The 23,736-nt window shown below is 43.8% G+C and overlaps 1 protein-coding gene across 6 annotated transcripts in view; it reads right to left on the reverse strand.

The window, feature by feature from the left end:
• The window catches only part of UBE2Q2 (ubiquitin conjugating enzyme E2 Q2), a 120,594-nt gene extending 96,870 nt beyond the window's left edge, over positions 1-23,724 (reverse strand). For 3 of the 6 annotated variants that reach the window (XR_016350648.1, XM_089781973.1, XM_075897351.2), the window contains exons 1-4: positions 23,432-23,724; positions 21,855-21,913; positions 11,822-11,921; positions 3,784-3,888 (exon numbers count right to left, since the gene is read on the reverse strand). Coding sequence is in view for 5 of the 6 variants with exons in the window: in XM_089781973.1 (XP_089638099.1) it covers positions 3,784-3,888; positions 11,822-11,921; positions 21,855-21,913; positions 23,432-23,584 (417 nt within the window). In the remaining variant the exon portion in view is untranslated. The remainder of the gene's footprint in view (positions 1-3,783; positions 3,889-11,821; positions 11,922-21,854; positions 21,914-23,431) is intronic. The other 3 variants (XM_075897355.2, XM_075897352.2, XM_075897353.2) reach the window with 2 other exon arrangements.
• Between the last annotated feature and the right edge of the window lie 12 nt (positions 23,725-23,736).

A 23,736-nucleotide genomic window follows, 5' to 3' on the forward strand; every position in this document is an offset into this window, starting at 1 on the left:
GCAGACTGCTGCCTCTAGGGACCTGGGCTGGGACACAGTGGAGTGAGCGGCCCTGTGTCCCCTCTGCCACCCAATGCTTGGGTGGTAGCCTCCCCCTCTCCACCACGGCCAGCAAGCTGCCTGCAGCCCTACTGAGTCAGGAGACCTGAAACATGTAGATTACTTTACAAACTGCTTTCCGGCGGCCCCCCCCCCCTCCTCCCTCCCGAACCAGGGCTGGGCCTTGATAAACTGTTGGGCCTTATAAACTATTTGCTGACCAAGGGATGGGCTTATAGACTGCTTGCCTGTTGCCCCGCCCTGACCAAGGGCTGGGCTTATAAATTGTTTACCTGACACCCAGCCCTGAACTAAGGCTGGGACTCTGACTTTATTTGCTGGCCTGCCCAAACCCAGGCCACCTTGGTATTGTTTACTTTTGTCACCCCGCCCTGAGGTAGGAGCAGGGGACCCCCAGACTGGTTATTTGATGTGTTAATTCCCCTCAGAGACGGATCCGGGTGTAGTGAATTGGAGTGGCCCACTGACCCCGAAGGGGAGGCGCCCCTCCCAGAGCTGACAAGCTTACAGGGCTCAATGCCATTGCCACCTGCAATGCAAAACTATCTAGGACAAAATTAGACATCTTTATTACTAAAACAAAGAGTGTTTAGGGTTAAGTTTGAGAATTGTTTTCAGCTATGGAAACCACAATTCCAATTGAATTCAGGACCACGTTTACTCTAAAAGCACACATTAAATTCCACCCACAAAAGTACTGAAGTCATTTTAATTTCTATATAATAGAAACACTAACTATTTAAATGCTCCCAAGTACAGATTAACAGGCTACAAGTTAAATGATAAATAGATTTGCACATCGAACTATTTTCAGAATGCATTAGTTACACCATTGACAATTTAACAAAATGTTCTCTCAGACAGTTTAACATCATCCAAAAAACTCAAGACTTTTGGGATTACTAATCAAGTACAGGGTGGCAATCTGGACAGCAGTGATGATGAGATGGTCGATTTTAGGATCCTGACCAAAGGAAGAAAGAAGAGCAGCAAAATATACACCCTGGACTTCAGAAAAGCAAACTTTCACTCTCCCCTCAGGCAATTGATGGGCAGGATCCCCAGGATGCTAACATGAAGGGGAAAGGAATCCAAGAGAGCTGGCTGTATTTTAAAGAAGCCTTATTGAAGGCACAAGAACAAATCATCCTGATATGCAAGAAGAAAAGCAAATATGGTAGGCAACCAGCTTGGCTTAACAGTGAAATCCTTGATGAGCTAGAACACAAAAAGGAAGCTTACAGGAGGTGGAAACTTGGACAGATGACTAGGGAGGAGTATAAATATATTGCTCGAGCATGCAGGCGTGTTATCAGGAAGGTGAAAGCGCAATTGGAATTGCAGCTAGCAAGGGATGTGAAGGGTAACAAAAAAGATTTCTACAGGCATGTTAGCAATAAGAGGGTGGTTAGGGAAGGTGTGGAATCCTTACTGGATGAGGGAGGTAGCTTAGTGGAGAATGTGGAAAAAGGTGAAGTACTCAATGCTTTTTTTTGCCTCTATCTTCACAGACAAGGTCAGCTTCCAGACTGTTGCACTAGGCAACATAGAATAGGAAAGAGGAAGGAAGTCTATGGAGGAGAAAGAACAGGTTAAGAACTATTTAGAAAAGCTGGACATACACTAATCCATGGGGCCAGATCTAATGCATCTGAGGGTACTGAGGGTGTTGACAAACAGCATGGCAGAGTCTTTGGCCATTATCTTCAAGAACCTGTGGAGATCGGGAAAAGTCCCGGATGACTGAAAAAAGGCAAATGTAGTGCCAATCTTTAAAAAAGGGTAGAAGGACAATCCAGGGAACTACAGACCAGTCAACCTTACCTCAGTCCCCGGAAAAATCATGGAGGGGATCCTCAACGAATCCATTTTGAAGCACTCGGAAGAGGGGAAAGTGATCAGGAATAGTGAACATGGATTCACCAAGGGTAAGCAGGGCCTAAACAATCTGATTAGCTTCTACGACGAAGTAACTGACTCTGTGGACATGAGAAAGTCAATGGATGTGATATACCTTGAATTTAGCAAAGCTTTTGATATGGACTCCCACAATATTTTTGCCAGCAAATTAAGGAAGTATGGATTGAATACATGGACTATCAGGTGTATAAAAAGCTGGTTAGACTGTCAGGCCCAAAAGGTAGTGATCAATGGCTAGATGTCAGGTTGGCAGTCAGTTTCTAGCAGAGTGCCCCACGGATTGGTTCTAGGACCAGTTTTGTTTAACATCTTTATTAATTACATGAATGAGGGGATGGATTGCACCCTGAGTAAGTTTGCTGATGACACTAAGCTACGGGGAGAGGTAGATACGTTTAAGGGTAGGGATAGGGTCCAGGGTGACAGACAAACTGGAGAATTGGGCCAAAAGAAATCTGATGAGGTTCAACAAGGACACGTGCAGAATCATGTACTTGGTATGGAAGAATCCCAAGCACTGTTCACAGCTGTGGATCAATTGGCTAAGTAGCAGTTTAGCAGAAAAGAACCTGAGAATTATAGGGGATGAGAAGCTGGATATGAGTCAACATTGTGGCCTCGTAGCCAAGAAGACTAACAGCATATTAGGGTGCTTTAGGAAGAGCACTGTCAGCAGATCTAGAGAAGTGGTTATTCCCCTTTATTTGGCACTGGTAAGGCCACATCTGGCATATTGAGTCCAATTCTGCCCTCACCTCCCACCCCCATTACAGAAAGGATGTGGACGCATTGGAGAGGGTTTAGCTCAGGGCAACAGGGATGATTAGGGGGCTGGAGCACATGACTTATGAGGAGAGTCTGAGGGATTTGGGCTTATTTAGTCTACAGAAGATAAGAATGAGGGGGGATTTGATAGCAGCCTTTAACTACCTGAAAGCAGGGGGGTTCTAAAGAGGATGGAGAGAGGCTGTTCTCAACAGTGAGAGGACAGAATGAGGAGCAGTGGTCTCAAGTTACGGTGGGGGAGGTCTAGGTTGAATACTAGGATAAACTATTTTACCTAGGAGGGTGGCAAAGCACTGGAATAGATTGTCTAGGGAGGTGGTGGAATCTCCAACCCATGGGCCATGTCTATACTGCAGGCTTTTTGCACAAGAACTGTTCTGCGCAAGAGCATGTCCACACTGCCATGTGCTTTTGCGCAAGAGATGTGCTTTTGCGCAAGAGCGTCCATGGCAGTATGGACGCTCTCTTGCGCAAGAAAGCTCTGATGGCCATTTTAGCCATAGGGGTTTCTTTAACAAGAAACCCCTGTTGCCCATCCACACTGCCTTCTTGAGCAAAAGGGATTATTCCTTGCGAGGAAAGGAATAACTCTTGTGGAAGAAGCCCTCTGTTCCAATGCCTTACTGTAAATTTACTTGTGCAAGAACACATGTGCAGTGAAGACACTATGCAAGTTTTTGTGCAAGAACAGCCATTCTTGCTCAAAAAGCCTACAGTGTAGACATAGCCTAGAGGTTTTTAAATCCTGGCCTGACAAAGCCCTGGCTAGGATGATTTATTTGGGGTCTGTCCTGCTTTGGGCAGGAGGTAGGACTCAGTGACCTCTCAGGTCTCTTCCAACCCTACGATTCAGTACTTTTTTTTTAAAAAAAAAGAGCTGCCTGCCTTATGATGTAAAAGTTTAAGCCAACAGCCAGAAGTATTAGGGGGTGGGAGTGCAACCTTACCATGTGAAACCACTTTTTATTTAATCTGACCTGCAATTAATGAAAAAGTTAAAAACTATTAGTTCCTCACCAGAGTATTGCTCTTCTTAATATCTTCTAATCGCTCCAACACTGAAGTCAGGTTTGGATCATCTGATTCCACAAACCATATTGGTGATGAAGAGGGATAAGATTCCTGAAATAGAAGAGACAGGAAACTTTGGTATAGATGTATGTAAAGTAATACATGTTGGACCTCCCTGGTCCAGCACCCTCGGGACCTGACTTGTCACAGATGAGAGAATTTGCCAAATCAAGGGAGGTCCTCTGTCATTAGCTCCTCAGTCTGCCACTCCTCCTTGCCATCGGCTCCTTTGGCCCTGTCCAGGCTGCCTGCTGACCAATCCCACTCCCAGGCAGGACTTCTAGGCAGCAGGCCAACCAACACCTACCCTACCATCACAACCCTGGGCTATGCCAGGCTCCCAGCTGTTGGCCCTCCTGCTGAAACACAGATGTTGCTGAACCAGAGCATCCCAGTTAAGGGAGGTGCAACCTATACAAGAATAAGTGTCAGACTATCTTAACTTACTATAAGCATTATAACTTACTTAATAGCATTGATACCTTTACCTCAGATTTACTTTGAGGAAAAGAAATTAACAAGTTTGGGTAGAGAAGTTGGGAAAAAACATTACTAAAGCTCTTTCCTGAAGGTTTAAACTTTGGCCTATTCTCTTCTCCATCCAACAATGGATATAAATAAGTCTGAGGTTTAAAAGTATTTTTCTTTGCTTATGAAGTTTAAATCTGGAGGGCAGCAGACACAACAGAAAGTCAATAAATCTAATACAGCCAGAGTCATCACATGACATGCTAGAGCTATATGTTGAAAAACAAGAATCAGACATACCTACATCCCAACTTCCTGTTCATCAACAGAAGTTTCAGACTCTCTCAAGTAAGTGATACAAACACATGAAAGCACAGGGCCACCAAGGGAGGAGAAAAGGGATAGTTGCCCCAGAGCCTAACAATTTATAAAGCCTGGGTCTCCAGAATGCAGCTCCAACAACATACAAAGAGACGCCAACCTCAAGAGTTTTTAAATGTCAGTAGATAAGATTATTTATAGACAAATTAGTAGCAAAAAAACTGTAATATCTGACAGGTTTTATAAAACTGAGTTTTACATGACTCCAGCAAGTTATTTTTCCCTAAATGTTAGAATTGCTTAAAGGGGACTCTGTGTGTTAAACAGTAAGGAGCAGTGTTAAAAATCAGTCATATTTCATCTTCTTTTCAAGCATGTTGTAAATAAAGCAGAGCACGGGAGACTTCTACTAAGTTCTCGCTCCAGAAATAGTCACAAGTGTTTTCTGACATCTGACATTTTCACCCACTGGCAACTTAGCCAATTTCACTTTGAAAGTGGACAGGGAGAAAGGAACAATTCTTTCCAAGATTGAACCCATCAAATGTGCTAGGAAGACTTATGACATGAGATCAAAACCTATCTTAAGGATATTTTAAACATACTTTTAGCAAAGATTTACAATATATATATCAGAAGAAAAGACAAAAAACCAAAACCAGACAAATTGATACAATCTTACTATAAAGTGGAATAAGACTTCAGTCTTAGTCAAAGTCCCATCCTCCTAAAATAGTATTGGGCCCTTCTATAAAGATTTCAATGTACTTCATGAATGAGTTAGGCCTTACTTTTGTGAGATTTACAGTGCACAGGACTTATCCTGGAATCTGCACTCATGTGACCAAGGCTGCAGGATGAAGCCTTAAGATTTTTCCTGCTGTAGAATATTTTCTAGGGGTCTGCCTACTCTAGCTTTAAGTGTCTTTAGATATGGCTTCTGCTAATTAATATATAAAGTGACTACAGAAGAACTGCTAGAGAATGAAAGATTCCATCAAACAAACAGACAAAGGGCAGAGTCTAGAGATGCCTGCAGCACTGTATTCACTATCAGGGTATGTCTACACTAGCTCGTTAATTTGAGCTAGGTAGGCAAATCAGGGAACCGGAGTTGCAAATGAAGCCCGGGATTTAAATATCCCGGGCTTTATTTGCATGTCCCCGTCCGGCCGCCATTTTTAAATCCCCCTTAGTCCGAACGAACTGCCCGCGGCTACACGCAGCAGTTTACAGTTAATCCGAACTAAGGACTTAGTTCGGATTAACTGTAAACTGCTGCGTGTAGCCGCGGGCAGTTCGTTCGGACTAAGGGGGATTTAAAAATGGCGGCCGGACGGGGACATGCAAATAAAGCCCGGGATATTTAAATCCCGGGCTTCATTTGCAACTCCGGTTCCCTGATTTGCCTACCTAGCTCAAATTAACGAGCTAGTGTAGACTTACCCTCAGTGATCCCTCTGCTATGTTTGCTTTGTACGAATCTATTGATAAAATTACCAGACAATAAACAGCCTCATTTTCTCAAACAAGCCCTAGGTTTATTTTGCCAACACAGCCTAGTAGTTCACAATGCAGAACTTCAGGGAAGCAGACAAAGTATGCTTTTCTACCGAAAATATCTAACCTCTTCCAATCCTTGTCATAGAGGATTGTTTTAAACTGAGCCTGCTTACCTGTATGGTGTACCACCTCTATGACTAGAGAATTTGGTGCAGGATGAGAAAAGAGGAATTCAGCTGCTTTGGCCAGCACATAATTCTTTCAGTCTGCTCACTTAGAAGGCAGCAGGATGGATGCAGGGGTTTGCTAGATTCAGTTTATGCTGTGTTTTAGGTAATTCTGTGAGAGATGTCCAATGAATCTGCTGCCCTTTTAAAGAAGTCTTAAAAGGATTTGAAGTCATCTCCCATAACAGGGATTGGGGGCACAATAGTCTCATTTAGTGATGATGATGACAGAGGTGTAAGAGGCATGGTGTCAACTTCTTGTACATCTTCCAGCCCTTCTATATCTTGTTGGAGTGTGTCCAGATGGGGCAGAGAGAAGAGTTCTTGCCTCTGTGGATCACTGCCTGCAAAGGAGCAGATTGTTGTGTTCTAGAGAGGGCCCATGGTCCCAGCCTAGCCAAGTGGTAGGAAGGGGAATAGGTGGAAATGGCTGCCAGACTTGTCCTGGAATCCGAGGTGGTTGAGGCTGTGTAGTAGGTTTGGGAGATGAATAAGGGGTGAGAATGATCACGTCATCATTTGAAAAGGGTGGGTCACAGTGTTGTTTTTATTGATTTGGTAGGCCCCCGTGCATAGGAATAGCATTATTACTGAAAATGAGAGCGTCCAGTACCGAAGATATGGCCAAGCCCATGTAAAAAGTAAGTGACCTCAGTATGGAGAAACTCAATGCCATTGTCAGTACCAGATCAGTGACTATATGTACCTATGGTGCTGGCGGCATGGACTCTGCACGGAAGGCTCCTTCAGTGCTGGCGATGAGGGCACTGAAGATGCAAGCACCTGCAGTGCTGCCAGTTCCTTTGATGTTGGGATGGCCATCTTGCTGCTGGCTTCTGAGCAGATGGAGGGCATAGCTGCATAGATGCCTTAGCTCCTTGGGACACCTCCAGTAAGACAAGTCTGGCACCTGTCAGTCAAATGAGGATGGTGCCAGTAAGCTCTTTTTTTGAAGGGAAATCCTTCCCAGGCAATGACAGCCCTTTTTGTTTAGAGTTTCTTAGCTGGCAGGTCCTGCAGACATGGATCCTGGTCAGAAGTTGCTGTGGGAGGCTGTGACAGACCAAGCCAGGTCTGGGCACAGCTGAGGGCATCCACTCAGGGCGAATTGCTCAGACTCGGGGCTCCTTACAGCCCCAGATCAGGGACCCTCCCAAATAGGCCACAAACCAGTCACACCGAGCACTTCAGCTGCCAATCTGGCCAGCCAGAAGCCTCACGAGCAAAACCCCTCAGACACCCCAGCTCTTCCTGTGCCCCAATCAGCCCCAGGCCTAACACACAGGTGAAGGGTTATAGAACCCAATCTCACCTACCCCGAACAGGTTCTTCCTGTCACAAGAAGCCAGCCACAGGTCCCAGTCAATTTACACTCTGGATCTTGCCCACAAGAACACACTGAGCAAATCCTTTAGAATCTACAATCTAAAGGTTTATTACTAAACAAAAGAAAAGCATGAGAGTAAGGTTAAGGAGAATATATTACATGCATCGAATAACCCAGTTCTCGATACAGGCTCTTACCAGTTTATAACATCTCTGCTATCTTAAAAGTCTCTGGTGTACATCCTATGTCAGGATGGCTCCACGATTCTTCCTGACTCATTGTTCCCTGCAAGGCTGCATCTGGGATCAGGAGCTGAACTCAAGGCTAGATGGAGATTGCCATTTGGCACTTAGATAGCTCTCCTGGCCAGAGCAGGTCACACGGTCTATCCTTGTTTCACATGCTTGCAGCCATTATGCCCTGACTGGTTTGCAGGTAGCCAGACACATTCCTTCAGGTGTGTCTCTGGCACTTAGAGATCTATTGTCCATGGAGCCTCACTAATTAGCATAGCCATTGAATGAACATAGGTGGCACATTGCTCTGCCTCAAACAGAGAATTTTCCAGCATCAACCCAGAGTACATATACAGATATTATACAAGTACATAAATAGCATATACAGAATCAGTAGAACATAAGCTTTCATTTGATACCTCATATACCAACTTTTGGGGCAAACACCTCCCTCCCCCACCTTTAGAATCCAATAACATGACAAAGGAGTAATTCACACGTTAGGTAGACATGCTCAAACTGATGTGATAATTCACAGCGATACCTTGGCTACATAGGCAGCAGGCTGACCTAGCCATCACCCTTTACCGAAAGTTACACTGCTAATTTTAGTGCACTGGCTTAGAAGAGAAAGTATATGTAGCAAGAGTTACACCTCCCAACCAGTGTTTGCTCTAAGCTGTGCTACAGTACAGTTTCACAGGTGATTAATCAGCCCTGCCCAGTCAGGGGCTCAGGGCTCCATGCAGGAGCTGGCTGACTGGGTGGGACTGATTAATCACCTGTGAAGCTGTGTTGCCTTGCAGCTTAGAGGGAACACTGCTCCCAACTTTTGTGCAGATGTACCTTTCAAATGCACAGGGTTTATCCCTCACTAGACAACTAATATATTGTACCAAGGCCATGGCAGAAACATTTAAAAATCACCAGTTTTACTCAAGGTTTAAGTCTGCAAGCAAGAAATCTTGATTCACGTCATCAAGTTGAATCTTGTTTTGCATTTGTATTTTTTACTTTCCTAAACAAAGGTTCTTTTTATATGGTTAGTTTAACCACTAAAACTGTATGTTTGAAACTAAATATACCTTTAAAACTAGATTTTGTATAACCAGGAGGATGCAATAGAAGTACATGAGATTATATATTTTAACTTAGAACACACATAAATGTTTGTTTGAAAACTGCCAGTGATATTTCTTACTGATGATTTTAAAGAAAATCTATTTTAAGTTTCATTTAGATTAGGGGTGGGTAAGATCTAGCCCACCAAGCTGACAGATCTGGCTTGTGGGTTGTCCTGCTGGGAGCCTCAAGTTCAGAGCAGCCCCGCACCACTTTAATAGCTCTGCTTCAGGCCAGGGGTTGGGGGCAAGTCTTCACATGCTGCCCCCACCCCCAACACAATTTCTCAGCTCTTGTTGGCTGGAGCACCCAGAGCAGCCAGTGATAGCAAGCAGCCAGCCACTTTGAGTTGTCTGGGACTGCTGGCAGGCCTGCCTTGGGGTCCTGCAAAGCTGCTAGCTAGGAGCCATCTAGGTAAGCACCTCCCAACCAGAACCTGCCTCTGACACTACACGGAACAGGCAACCACACCCAGTAGGTGTGTGGGTTACACTTGCACCCCATTTTACCAAGGGATGTTTGACCCTCCCCTCCCTTCTCTCAAACAGGTCTCAGCCCTTCCCTCAAACACTCTGCCAATCCCTGCCCCCCTTCCCAGAGCATGCCCTGTTCCTTCTCTAACTTTTGAGCTTTTTCCACATTTTCTATCACTAGGTTTCCAGTAAAGGTCCCACACTTTCCCTGATCACCTTATTGTTGCTATTTTACCTGTAGAAACCTTTACTAGCTGCAACTCCAGTTGCATTTTGGCCTTCCTGATACACCTCTGCATCCTTGGGCAATGTTTTTTTATATGCCTCCCTCTGTTAAGCTAAGCAGGTTGCCTGCCATGTTTGCTATTCTTCTGCACATTTGGTTTGGTTCTGTGCCCTTAATAAGGCTTCTTTAAAATACAACCAGTTCTCCTGGACTCCTTTCCCTCTCATATTAGCCTCCCAGGGAATCCTGCACTGAGGGAGCCAAACTCTGCTTTCCTGAAGTCCAGGGTTCATATTCAGTTGTTCTCCTTTTTTCCTTTTGCCAAGATCCTGAACTCTATAATCTCATGATCACTGCAATCCAGGGATATATCTACACTGCAGAGTTTTTCCAGAAAACATCCATTTTTCCAGAAAAACTACACTTATGTCCACACTGCAATTGTGTTATTTAATTGAAAGAATGCAGGGGTTTTACCAACAACGGTAAATCTTTTTCTAGGAGGAAGAAGCCTTTTTCCAAAAAAGGGTGGATGCGGAAGAGGTTTTTTTTGTTTTGTTTTTTTTAAAGAAGCCTACAGGAAAAAGCACAGGTGCCCTAGTGGCCACTCTGTCCATAGTAATCACAACTTAAACGCAAGATAGTGTCCACATTGATTGGACACTATCTTTCAAAAAAGCAGATCACTTTTTCCAATGCGCTTTTCCAAGATCTCTTCTGGAAAAGCTTCTTCCAAAAGAAGCCTGAAGTATAGATGTAGCCCAGGTTACCACTTACTTATACTTCCCCTACCAATTCTTCCCTGTTTGTAAGCAGCCGGTCATGAGGATCATGACCTTTAGCTGGTTTCTTCAACACTTGCACCAGGAAATAGTCCTCACTCTCCAAAAACTTCCTGGATTGGGCATGCACTGCTGCATTGCTCTCCCAGATGTCTGGTTGATTGAAGTCCCTGAGAACCAGGGCCTGTGACCTGGAAACTTTTTAATTGACCAAAGAAATCCTCTTCTATCTTAACCTTCTGGTCTATAGCAGACACTGACCATGACATCACTCCTGTTGCTCTCACTTCAAGTCTTAACCCGAAGACTTTCAACAGGCTTTTCTCTGTTTGCATATTGGATCTCTGCGCAATCATACTGCAACTCCTTTATCTCTTCTCCCCCATCTCTCCTTCCTCAAAAGTTTATACTCATCTATGACAGTACTCCAGTCATGTGAATTACTCCAAGTCTTATTCCAATCACATCATAGTTACTTGACTATGCCAGGACTTCCAATTTTTGTTTCCTAGGCTTCTTGTGTTCATATACAGGCACCTAAGATAACTAGCCAACTGTCCTACTTTTTCAGTATGAATCAGGAGGCCTCCCCTGTTGCACCCTCCATCTCACTTATCCAAAGGCTGGTATCCCACTTATCCAAAGGCTTAAGTCACGATCCCCAGGAGAACCTGGTTTAAAGCCCTCTCATTAAACTAGCAAGCCTGCCTACAAAGATACTCTTCCCTCTGTTAGGTCAAGCCAATCTCTTCCTACTGATCCTTGGTCCTATAGCATCCCAAAGTCAAAAAATCCAAAGTCCTCTTTCTGACACCACCTACACAACCATGCATTTACCTCCGCAATTCAATGGTCCTTATCTTGGCCTTTTCCTTCAACAGGGAGGATGAATGAGAACATGACTTGCATCTCAAACTCCTTTATCCTTCCCAGGGCTACATAGTTTGCAAAGACCTGCTCAAGGTCATTATTGGCAGTGTTATTGGTGCCCACATGGAGAAGTAGAAGGGATAGCAGTCTGATAGCTTGATCAGCCCCAGCAGACATCCTGAATTCTAGCTCCAGGCAAGCAGCACACTTTCAGTTTTCCGGTTCTGGATGGCAGAAGGATGCCTCAGTCCTTGACCACAATTTGTCTCTTCCTCTTGGGAATTTTGGTCATAGAATTCCTACCCTTAGGAAAGTCCATCCCATGCTTTCTGGTCAGTGGGGTCTTCTTCCAACATCTTTCCTCAGAAGAATCTTCCAACCCTTCTCCACCATAGTACATTGGCAGAGAGACTGAAAACTATCTCTTACCTCTGTCTGCACTGGGGAGTACATGAATTCTTCTGAGATCACATGCTGACAATTTTCCTCCCCACACTGCACTGTCCTCTGATTCTTCAGTATGACGTGCCTGCAAGAACAAACGCTAACATCTATCCAGAAAGTCCACATTTTCTCTGATGCAAATACTTTAACCTTCTCTCCCTGTATGGAGAACAGCTTGCACTTCATCCAGATGAAGTCACACCTATTCTCTGGGAGAAAGCCAAACAAGGCACATCCTGTGCAGGTTACAACAACTGATCACATATTATCCATATTGTCTTCCCTTCTAGGAACCTCTTAAGATGCTGTATGTACTTCTCACAGAACCCTGAAAGGCACAAAAACTCTGTGAGAATCCTCAAGCAAACTCTCTGTTTGCTACTCGCTCTCAGTTTGCAACAGGATGCTTTTTATAAGGCTGCTGGCTGAAAGCAGTTGGCCCAGCTCAAAACCTTCCTCCTCAAGGCCCACCTGGAACAAAGCACTCCTAATTCAGTTGTCAAAACACACACACAGGGTCAACAGTCCCTGAAACTAGCTCCAGTCACACAAATGGTCATAGCAGACAGACAAACAGTCTGATAATCACCCCATGAGCTCACAATGCAGCCCTCCTAATGTAGCACTCTGTTTCTCCTCTTTGGGGGGGATGAGGGTACCGGGTCTGGGCATGAGAGAGATAAGGGAGCACAGCCTCCCGATGCCCCCACTGATTGCAATTTGGTCAATGGGAGCAGTGGGGAAAGCCTCCAGGCAGTGTGTTTGTGTTCTGCCATTTCCCTGGGGGAATTTCTCTCCTCACCAGCAGGAAGATGGGGCTAATGCTCCAGCCTCGGGGGGAGGGGGGGTAGGAGAGCTGGCTGGGGTCTTGGCAGGTTTGTGTGTGTGAGAGTGAGGGGGATGGGCATGAGAGAGATGGGAAGGTTATGAGTTGGGTAAACTCCATCTGGGAAGTGCATCTGCCAGACTTCACAGGTTTCAGGTGAAGAAGAATATTGAGCCTTGAATTTCCTGACTTGTCATGTTTGTTCAACAATCTTGATGCTGCAATTTTGTCAGGGAATTTTTTTAAAGCCCCAACAAGGGGCATGTGTGTGGTCATTAGATTGCCTTATATTTTGATTCAATTTTAATATCTTGCATCATACAAAAATCCATGCCTTAAAAATAGAGTATCAGAGTCTGAATGAGTTAATATATTTCAGTCAGTGATATGGTAAACAAACACACACCTTTATTTTTTGAATGGCTGAAAGAAAAATCAAACACTCTGATTACCTGAACTGAATAGTCAACTAACTATATATTTAAGAGTTATTCACACTTTATTTCTAGGACTACATGGACTGGACAAATACTTCTCTAGTGAAGCTGAACATATTAGCCAAACCAGCAGCAAAGTAACTAAGACTGGCTTTTACTCGGTCACCACTAGGCTTAGAAGTCAATATACCATTAAAATGGTGAAACCTGAACCATCAGACCCAGTATGTAGTTTGAAATCCCCATATCTTCCCCTAACCTTCTCTAAGCCTACTCCTGCATCCATCATTCACAGTCAGATGTGTCCTTTCTGCTTTCTTAGAGTGTGTCTAGACTACAGAGTTTTGTCGACAAAAGTGGACTTTTGTCGACAAAACTATACCTGCGTCTATACTACCGCTGAGTTCTGTCAACATAACGTCGACAGAACTCAGTAGTTTTGTCGACGCTGGTAAACCTCATTTTACGAGGCATCACGCCTTTTGTCGACAGAGTTCTGTCGACAGAAGGTGTTGTTGCATCTAGGGTTGTGTCTAGACTACAGGATTTTGTCGACAAAGCAGCTTGCTTTGTCGACAGAACTGAATGTAGTCTAGACGCTCTTTGTCGACAGAAGCTTTGTCGACAGTATCTGTCGACAAAACTTCTGTCGACAAAAGCCTGTAGTCTAGACGTACCCTTATTCTAATATTCGTGCCTTCTTTCTCATTGTTATTCACTCTTCCTCAAGGAATCCTGATTTTTCCATGGGTGGACCGGACCATAGCTTAGTTTGTGGAACTGACCCAGGAGGATACTGCTTTCTCATCTTGGATTGTGAGCAATTCTCACTTGTTTCTCTTCATCCATTCTTCCCCTGTACCCATGTTCCACCCAACTCCCTTAGTTGGATTTACCGTTACCTATTGCTAATCCTGCTCCTTTATTCCTCCTGTGTTTAAGAAGCATCCCAATCAATATTTGCCAAGTTCCTTAGCTCTCCTTCGAAACATAAAAATTCACTTATTGTACAAAGCTGATACACACCAACATTCACACCCAGCTCCGAGCAATTGCATTGTTACTATACCTTTACAAAGCTATTTAATGCAGGATTGTGTCTTCCATTTTTAGATTATCAGTACTGTTAAGATCTATATAAACTATGCACACCATTTAAAAGTCAAATATCATGCCTCTGCAATAAACATTTCCTACTCTATGTTTCAAAGAAACCTATTGTATCTTGGACACCACTCTGTGATAACCATTGGCAAATGTTTTTAACTAGAATTAACCCCTCTATACTTGCTCTTTGTAAACACTAACAGCTCGTCTAGACTATAGGGAAGATTTGAAAGAAGATATGAAATTCCGTGGGAATTTGCATATCTTCTTCCAATCTTACTGTCGGAAAGTGAAAGTAATCTAGATGTGTTTTTTGGCAACCCCCCGCCCCTTTACCTCAAAAAATAAGATTTACACGGCTTTTCGAAAAAAAAGGGGGGGGGGTTGGCGGAAAAAAAACACGCCTAGATTACTTTCACTTTTGAAAGCTCTGCTTTCGAAAGTGAGTTTGGAAGATATGCAAATTCCCACAGAATTCCCGCAGAATTTGCATATCCTCTTTCACATCTTCCCCATAGTCTAGACATAGCCTGAACCTCCCATTCTTATAGGAAAATTGGGATTATTAGTGATTACTATGAAATAGAATATCTGATCCCAACATCTTTTTACATGGTCATCAGGAGCTGGGAGGAAGAGGAAAAACAGTGATTTGATAAGGCATCTTTTCCCACAAGTATTCTAAGGAGGCATACCCATTTGCTGGGAACTGGTGGTTGAACATGAAATTTTGCAATTTGATATCTGAAGGAACTTTGATTCCAAGATATTTTATTCAGTCAGAAGAAAAGAAAGCTTCTGATTTAGTAAAAGTGTTATATCCCAAATCTGAACAGGCTGCTTTATTAGGTTCATTAATTTTAAAGTCAACTAGGCATGTAAAAAAATTGCTAGTACTGTGACATAAGGGCTATTTTCAGTTCTAATGCCACATTTAACAGCAGCACCAAAAGCAGGCATCCTTGCCATGCATGTCTTGTCAAAGAGACAGAGAAATAGTAATGCCATTTACAAGAAGTGTCATTTGTAGGGCTACATAGAGCACATATTGGTCAAATTCTGGCCCAGATCCAAAGTTTTAGATAACATGATACACAAAGGGCCACTCTAGGATTATTTCATTGGATGACTAAAAGGCATTTGGTGGCCTAAACTAAGTTTTAGTTTCCGTAGAGTCTAGCTATATATTTTAGAAATATAGATCTGTCTGAGGCTGTGTCTAGACTACATCCCTCTTCCGGCAGAGGGATGTAAATTAGAAACTTCAAAATTGCAAATGAAGCGGGGGTTTACATATCCACACGTCATTTGCATAATTGTGTCATGGTGCCTTCAAAAAAGTGCCATTTTGAAAGTAAAAACACTGTCTAGACACAGTTCTGTCAAACAGCAGGCTTATCTTACGAAAAAGTCTGCCGTTTTTGACAGAACCGCATCTAGACTGCAGTTTTACTTTCAAAATGGCGCTTTTTCGAAAGAGCACTATGATGCAATTATGCAAATGAAGTACGGGATATTTAAACACCCGCTTCATTTGCAATTTCGAAGTGTCTAATTTACTTCCCTCTGTCAAAAGAGGGACGTAGTCTAGACACAGCCTGAGTCTATTTTTTCATGAACTCCTCCTAAACTATAAGAGATAAGATCAAATTTGGTATGTAGTTTCCTCTTATCCGAAAATAAGTGAAGGTCGGGGTTTTATTGTGCCAAGAACATGGGAAGTGCTAGGAATGGGATCATTTTCCCTAACATGGAAAGGGCGCAGAGGAGGGACATGAAACTGAGAGTGGCCACTGAGGGCAGTGAGTGAAGGGGAGAGCTATACTGAATGGTCACTGGAGGCAGCTGCACCACTAAGTGCAGCTAACAGGCCTGGGGCTCTTTCATCTTGCCTGCCACCAGACTGGGAAAGTATGCCCCCCCCCCCAAACTCCACCCTCAGGTTGCAGCATGGGGGAGGGAGGAGAAGAGAAAAGAGGGGAGAGAGAGCCCTACCCTGAGCCTCTTCTTACCCCACCCAATCACACACCTCCAAGTCCCCAGTATCCTAGCTTGCCCTCCCCACACACATCCCCAAGGCCCTGAACCGCTCCCTCCCCGTGCCCCAGACCTGTAGGACCTGGCTAATGTAAGTTTTCTAATAAGTGAATAATGTTAAAAAGCCTGCAAAGATTATCAGTGCAGTTCTCTGTAAAAGTTAGCACTCCATCCACGTTAACAAACGTAAGCATCAATTCTAATTCAATTGAGCAAATATATCCACTAGGAGGAAGAATGATTCAAAGGTTAGGGTATGAGCCTAGGACTTGGAACCAGTGTTCAGTTCTCTTTTCTAGGACAGACTACCTGTATGACCTTAGGCAAATCACTGGGCTTCAGTTTCCCAGCCATCTGTAAAATGGGCAGGGTTTGCTGAGTGGCAGCGAGCCCCCCCTCGCTAGCCGCACGGTTCTGCGCTCTGCACATGCGCAGATCGCTCCGTGCCGGCTCTTCTGGGGTGTAATCTACTCGCCACAGGCAAGTAGATTACAATATTTGTCAAGCCCTGAAAATGGAGATAATAGTATTTCTTTACCTCACTTTGAAGATAAAAATTAAAAATTGAGACACTAAAACTACAGTGATGGGACTATACAAGTACCTAAAAACAGATCAAATTTTTACACTATCACCTCATTTCATTAATTTCTAAGAGTATTTTTAAAAATATACGCCTGTTGCAAAGTCATGTGGCCCCAATCCTAAATCTGGTACATGCTTATAATTCACACATGAATGAGTAGTCCCATAGACTTGAATGGTACTACTCAGATGCTAACAGTTCAACACATGAAACAAAACATCTGCAGGACTGAGGCCTATGACTGGATTTATGTGAGATATCAGGTGCAATTTATCCCTATCACCTTAGAAGGTGGAAAGGTGATAGGGAACAGTCAGCATGGATTTGTAAAGAATAAATCATGTCAAACCAATCTGATAGCTTTCTTTGATAGGATAACGAGTCTTGTGGATAAGGGAGAAGCGGTGGATGTGGTATACCTAGACTTTAGTAAGGTGTTTGATACGGTCTCACATGATATTCTTATCAATAAACTTGGCAAATACAACTTAGATGGGGCTACTATAAGGTGGGTGCATAACTGGCTGGATAACCGGACTCAGAGAGTAGTTATTAATGGTTCACAATACTGCAGGAAAGGCATAACAAGTGGGGTTCCGCAGAGGTCTGATTTGGGACCGGCTCTGTTCAATAATCAACGATTTTGATATTGGCATAGAAAGTACGCTTATTCAGTTTGCAGATGATACCAAGCTGGGGGGGATTGCAACTGCTCTGGAGGATAGGGTCGTAATTCAAAATGATCTGGACAAATTGGAGAAATGGTCTGAGGTAAACAGGATGAAATTTAATAAAGACAAATGTAAAGTGCTCCACTGAGGAAGGAACAATCAGTTTCACACATACAGAATGGGAAGTGACTGTCTAGGAAGGAGTATGGCAGAAAGGGATGTAGGGGTTATAGTGGACCACAAGCTGAATATGAGTCAGCAGTGTGATGCTGTTGCAAAAAAAGCAAACATGATTCTGGGATGCATTAACAGGTGTGTTGTGAGCAAGACACGAAAAGTCATTCTTCTGCTCTACTCTGTGCTGGTTAGGCCTCAGTTGGAGTATTGTGTCCAGTTGTGGGCACCGCATTTCAAGAAAGATGGAGAAATTGGAGAGGGTCCAGAGAAGAGCAACAAGAATGATTAAAGGTCTAGAGAACATGGCCCATGAAGGAAGGCTGAAGGAACTGGGTTTGTCTAGTTTAGAAAAGAGAAGACTGAGGGGGACATGATAGCCATTTTCAGGTATCTAAAAGGGTGTCATAAGGAGGAGGGAGAAAACTTGTTCATCTTGGTCTCTGAGGATAGAACAAGAAGCAATGAGCTTAAACGGCAGCAAGAGAGGTTTAGGTTGGACATTAGGAAAAAGTTCCTAACTGTCAGGGTGGTCAAACACTGGAATAAATTGCCCAGGAAGGTTGTGGAATCCCCATCTCTGGAGATATTTAAGAGTAGGTTAGATAAATGTCTATCAGAGATGATCTAGACAGTATTTGGTCCTGCCACGAGGGCAGGGGACTGGACTCGACCTCGAGGTGCCTTCCAGTCCTAGTATTCTAGGATTCTATATGCTTTAAAAAAAAAATCACAGTTCAAGCTAGTATGAAAGACGTACCAGGGTGTGGTGCAGGGGCAGACAAAATGCAGGCTGGATCTGGCTCACCAAGTCACTGAATCCAACCAGTAAACCAGCAGGAACCTCAGCCACGCTTGCACACCACTCAGTGTCTGGCTGCAGGAGCTATGTGTCCTGCTCTGAATGCTGTGAGCCCAGGGATTGGAGGGAAGGAGAGGCTTTCAGGGAAGGCAGAAGTTTCTTCTTCCCGTATGAAAAATAACCAAGTCCCACAATAAGTCACATTGCACGATTATTAGGCAGATTTGTGGGAGGAGGGATGATTTGATAATCATTTGGGGCAAAGTTCACCCTATGTGCAAACAGCTGACAAAAGGCTATGTTCATCATAATAAGAATTATGTAAAATTTGAGTGGAGCGTAAGACTTTCAACTTCATTAATGAGATAGTAAATCTCTAGCTACTAGCAGAGAATAGAATCCAATTTGTCCCTCTGCTGTCACAATAAAGAAGTATTATAATACTAAAAATGTTCTTTAAACTGTAGATTGCTATAACAGGTATCTACTATATGTTTTGGAGATTGTGCCTCATTTGCATTCATCCATGAGTACATTTGTTCAAGAACTCTTCCAAAATGGTAAGAGCTAGGACCACGAACTTCGGCATTCAGCTTCCTCTTATAATTTAAAGCAAGGTCAGGGTTTGGTTGTGCCAGGACAATGGGTTGTGTGTGAAATGCCATTGTCTCACATCGAACTGTATTTTACCAGAGTTGTGTTGATGTGACATGAACTGAAATGCCTTAAATAAAGACATTTTAAGCAAGAGGCATTGTTCTAGAAGAGCAATAAACTACTGGATTTTAAGTCCATTGATTTGATTTTTATTTAACACCGCAATGTGAAGAGTAAATCCACATGGAGCCTGTAACAGGTAAGTTTTGTTCATCATGACTCTGAGGTGCTGTTAACCAGAAAGAATAGGGGAAAAAGAAAAAAAGTTGAGGACAACTCTGAAACAGAGATATTGCTCTTGGCACAACAACCAGGAATCAAAAAAAAAAAAAAAAAAAAAACACACAGCCTGAACAAGTTCAATAATTAGATAGAAATACTGATTCTTTGGCCTGAGAACTAACAAGGATGACTCCACCCTAAAAATGCCTCTACGAAGCTAAGAGGATTAACTATTTAAAGTCCAATATGGATTGCTTTCTTGGCAAGGGTAAAGCAGTTTCCTCGAAGACTGACTGGATGCATTTTTGACCACTCCTGAAGTTAAAAATCAGAATTTAACTTAATAGCTTACCCCTTTTTGATATGGGACAGGAATCTAAGAATTCAACAGAACAACATTCCTGGAATGTTGAAGAAAATGTTGAGCTTAGACTTATTCTCCAATGAGATACTATTCCAGGCCTTCAAAATGTTTCCCACTGAACTGACACTTTAAATAAAAAAACCCACACTGCTAGTTGAAGTATGTCAACTTAGCAGATAGGTTCTTCCAAGGAATTAGAGATAAATGTTTAACTGTATTCCCTCTGCTCTCTTTAAATTGAGGAGTGGAAAGAATTTTCTGAAATTAATTGGAAGGAAATTTAAGCTATCAGATCTCACTTACGTCTTGGTCTAGGAGTTCTTTCAAGGACTCTTCCTTTAAGAGAGCGGTCATCCTAAAGATTGATAATTTCCATGCCCATACATAATGCGCAAGTCGTCCCACAAGGTAGAAAGCTTTTACTGACAATGCAAATATTGTTGTTGCTATTTATTTTCCCTTATAACTAGGATTCTTTTGGCATTTAGAAATCCACTATGATTAAGTAGCAAGCATATTCCAAACTGATTAGCTGGGAAAGTTATTTTAAAATTTAGTTTTAAATAATTAGGTCTTTGTAGCATCAAAGGAGGAAGAAAATAAACATTGAATAGCCTTATAGAACTACAGCAGCACTTGCTAGGAGTTCTCTTCTAAACAGAAAGAAAATATCCTTGAGGACTTGCAGTATTGTGAGAGTTAAGTTGACTAGGAGACACAAACACACTAAGGCTATGTCTAGACTACGGGGTTTTTCCTGGTCCACTGCATCCAGGGAACGCGTCTGCTCTTCCAACATTTTTTGCCAACGAGCGGATGCGTTCTTTCGGAAGCCCTGTCTTCCTTATGCCATGAGGAAGAAGGGCTCTTCCGAAAGGAGGTTTTCCAAAATTTGGCCCAGTATAGGTGGGCCAAATTTCAGAAAAGCCTCTTCCAACAAAACTATCAGAAAAAAAGTACGCAAACTGCAGAGCATAGTTGCATACCTTTTTCCGATAGAAAGCAGTAGTGAAGACATAGCCTAAGAATTACATATCTGCACATTAATTCCAGAGCCTGGAGATAAATCCTCCATTAGACATGGATGAGCTCTTCAGAGCCACAGATGTTAACCACCTGCTTTTGATAACATTTAATTTGTTATCTAACAAATTTGTATGTACAGGCAGTCCACAGGTTACGTACAAGGTAGAGACTGTAGGTTTGTTCTTAAGTTGAATTTGTATGAAAGTCGGAACTGGCGTCCAGATTTAGCCGCTGTTGAAACTGACCAGCAGCGGCTGAATCGGACACGCCTGGGGCAGAGCGGCTGGGGTGCTGCTGGGTTGGTCCCGCAGCGCCGCTCCTCGGCGCTACTGGACCCACCCAGCAGCACCCCAGCTGCTCTGCCCCAGGCGCCGGCGAGAAAAGCCAGGCATACAGGATGTCAAAAAAGTCACCCCGCTATTGGCAGAACCGCATCTAAACCACAGTTTCAGTTTCAAAATGGCGCTTGTTCAAAACAGCACCAGAATGCAATTATGCAAATGAAGCATAGGATATTTAAATCCCCACTTCATTTGCACTTTCAATGTGCTTTATTTACATCCCTCTGCCAACAGAGGAGTTTAGTGTAAACACAGCCCCAGAGCCCATTGCTGCTGGTTACTTCATTACTTATCATTTGACAGGAAAAAACAGCCATCATGCTGAACTAATGTTACATGCTGCAGAAACAGTCTTATATTCTTTCCAGAAACTTAGAGGTCATGCTTCATGGAAAGTGGCAAATTCCTCAGCAAAAGAGCAGTACAATTTTCTATTGTATAACTTCCTTTAAATACCTTTTTCAACTCATTTTTATATACCTAGGACTTTAAAACATGTTGTATATTGCATTTTTAAAACACCAGTAGCCTTTTAAAAAGTACACTTTGGTTAAGTGTTTTTACATTCAACTACTTGTAAGTACAAAGCAAATTCCATTATATTTAAGTGGCAAGTCTGCAAATCCTTTTAAAAAAAGTAGTTAATTTTTTTCCCTGTTAAAGTAACTTGTGATACAGGTAAAATATGGTTGACTGTATTGCATGGCTCTCTCTAATGTAACATTAACATTAGCTAAGAACTCTTAGTAAATTTTCAGCTGTCAGTACTTGGACATTTGCAGAGTCAGGCCTTTTGAAGTCTGTTTGGAGACACTTTCATTCTTTTTCTGAAAGACAAGGAATTATGTTATCTTTACTTTGATCCCTAACATACTAAACTCTAATTTCACTCAGTCAAGCCTTAAAAACAGTTTACTTTTAACAACAATCTTGCCAGAATGGACACGGAAATTTACCTATACATGGCACTAATGCTGTAAAGTGAACCTACAGCAGCATTCCACATGAAGTAAAGGTCCCATATGTTCATATCTTATCGCATGCTCATGGTCTATAGGATATTTCTAAAGCTAGTATGAGTATTTTATCAGTTTAGACAAGATTGTATTTATCTTTAGCATGAAGAACTTACCCCCCAGCCTCCCAATACTGCTTTACTCAATCATATAAACAAAAACCCTACAAATGAACATCACCTTCCCAAAACACATTGGCTACGTCTAGACTGGCATGATTTTCCGTAAATGCTTTTAACAGAAAAGTTTTTCTGTTAAAAACATTTGCGGAAAAGAGCATCTAGATTGGCATGCATGCTTTTCCGCAAAAGTACTTTTTGCAGAAAAGCGTCCGTGCCAATCTAGACGCAGTTTTGCACAAGAAAGCCCCGATCGCCATTTTCGCAATCGGGGCTTTTTTGCACAAAACAATACCGCGTTGTCTACAGTGGCCCTCTTGCGCAAGAGGGCTTTTGCCCGAATGGGAGCAGTATAGCATTTCCGCAAAATTCATCTCTTACATGAGATTGTCAGTGTTCTTGCGGAAATTCAAGCGGCCAGTGTAGACAGCTGGCAAGCTTTTCTGCAAGAGCAGCTGCTTTTGCGGAAAAACTTGCTAGTCTAGACACAGCCATCCCTCCCCTCTAAAGTGTTTTTTGGAAGTACTTCATTCAGCACTCAGTTTTATCTTTTTAAATGGGCAATAATTAAGTTTCCTCAGCCTCCTTGCTTGGAAACTTTCAGAAGTGAAATCGCCTAATCTGTATTTTAGAAGAAAATGCTGATAAAAGAGTAAATACCAAGCTGCAGAAGAAAGCCAAACGATCTGTACGCCTTGGACCCTCCCAGCCCCAAAACGGTCAGCTTTTCTGTGACGTTCACTGGGCTGGGTCACACAGAAAAGCAAGTCGCTCGGCTCAGGCCTTGGCGGTACTGCGTATCCAGTACCGTGCACACTGCACCTCCTTCCTGAGCTTCCGCCTTCTGGGGGAGGGAACAAACCACTTATCGCCCACATTGAAACCCTCTGGGGGTGTAAACTGGCACCCGCCGCTTCTCCCCCTTCGCTCGCCTCGCGGGTCTGATAAGGGACAACACCCCCACCGGGGCTGTGCGGGGGGCTCCTGCGCTGCCCAGGCCCTGCCCTCCCTTTGTTTGGGGCTCCAGCTCCCGGACTGGGGGCCGACGCGCCGCACGAGCCCCTTCCCCTCCCGGCCCGCGAAAGGCCCCCCCCCCGGCGACATGTCAGCCGCGCGCAGGGCGCGGGTTCGCGGCCTCGTGCCGGCGGGGAGGGAGGGGCAGAGAGGGGCTGTGGAGAAGCCGGCCCCCCGCGCAGCGGCCCCCCCGCACCGTGATGTTGCAGTGGATGGCGAGCGGCGGCGGCAGCACGAACTGGCAGTGCAGCTCGTCCAGCTTCCAGGACACGATGCGGAAGCGCTCGTGCTCCCTGCCGAAGATGGACTCCAGGAGCTTCAGCTCGGCCTTGAGCCCTGACACCGACATCCTGGCCGCATCGCCGGGCCGGGCCTCGCCTCACGCAGCTCCGCTCGGGCCGCCGCGCCTACCGGACGGAAGATGGCGGGGACCAGCCGGAGCGGCGGCAGCTCCCTTTGTACCAGCCTCCGGCACCCACTCGCTCGCTTAAAAGGGCAACA

The sequence above is a fragment of the Pelodiscus sinensis genome, chromosome 14 (genome assembly GCF_052426305.1).
Source record: "Pelodiscus sinensis isolate ZL-2025 chromosome 14, ASM5242630v1, whole genome shotgun sequence".
In the NCBI taxonomy this organism is placed as follows: domain Eukaryota; kingdom Metazoa; phylum Chordata; order Testudines; family Trionychidae; genus Pelodiscus; species Pelodiscus sinensis.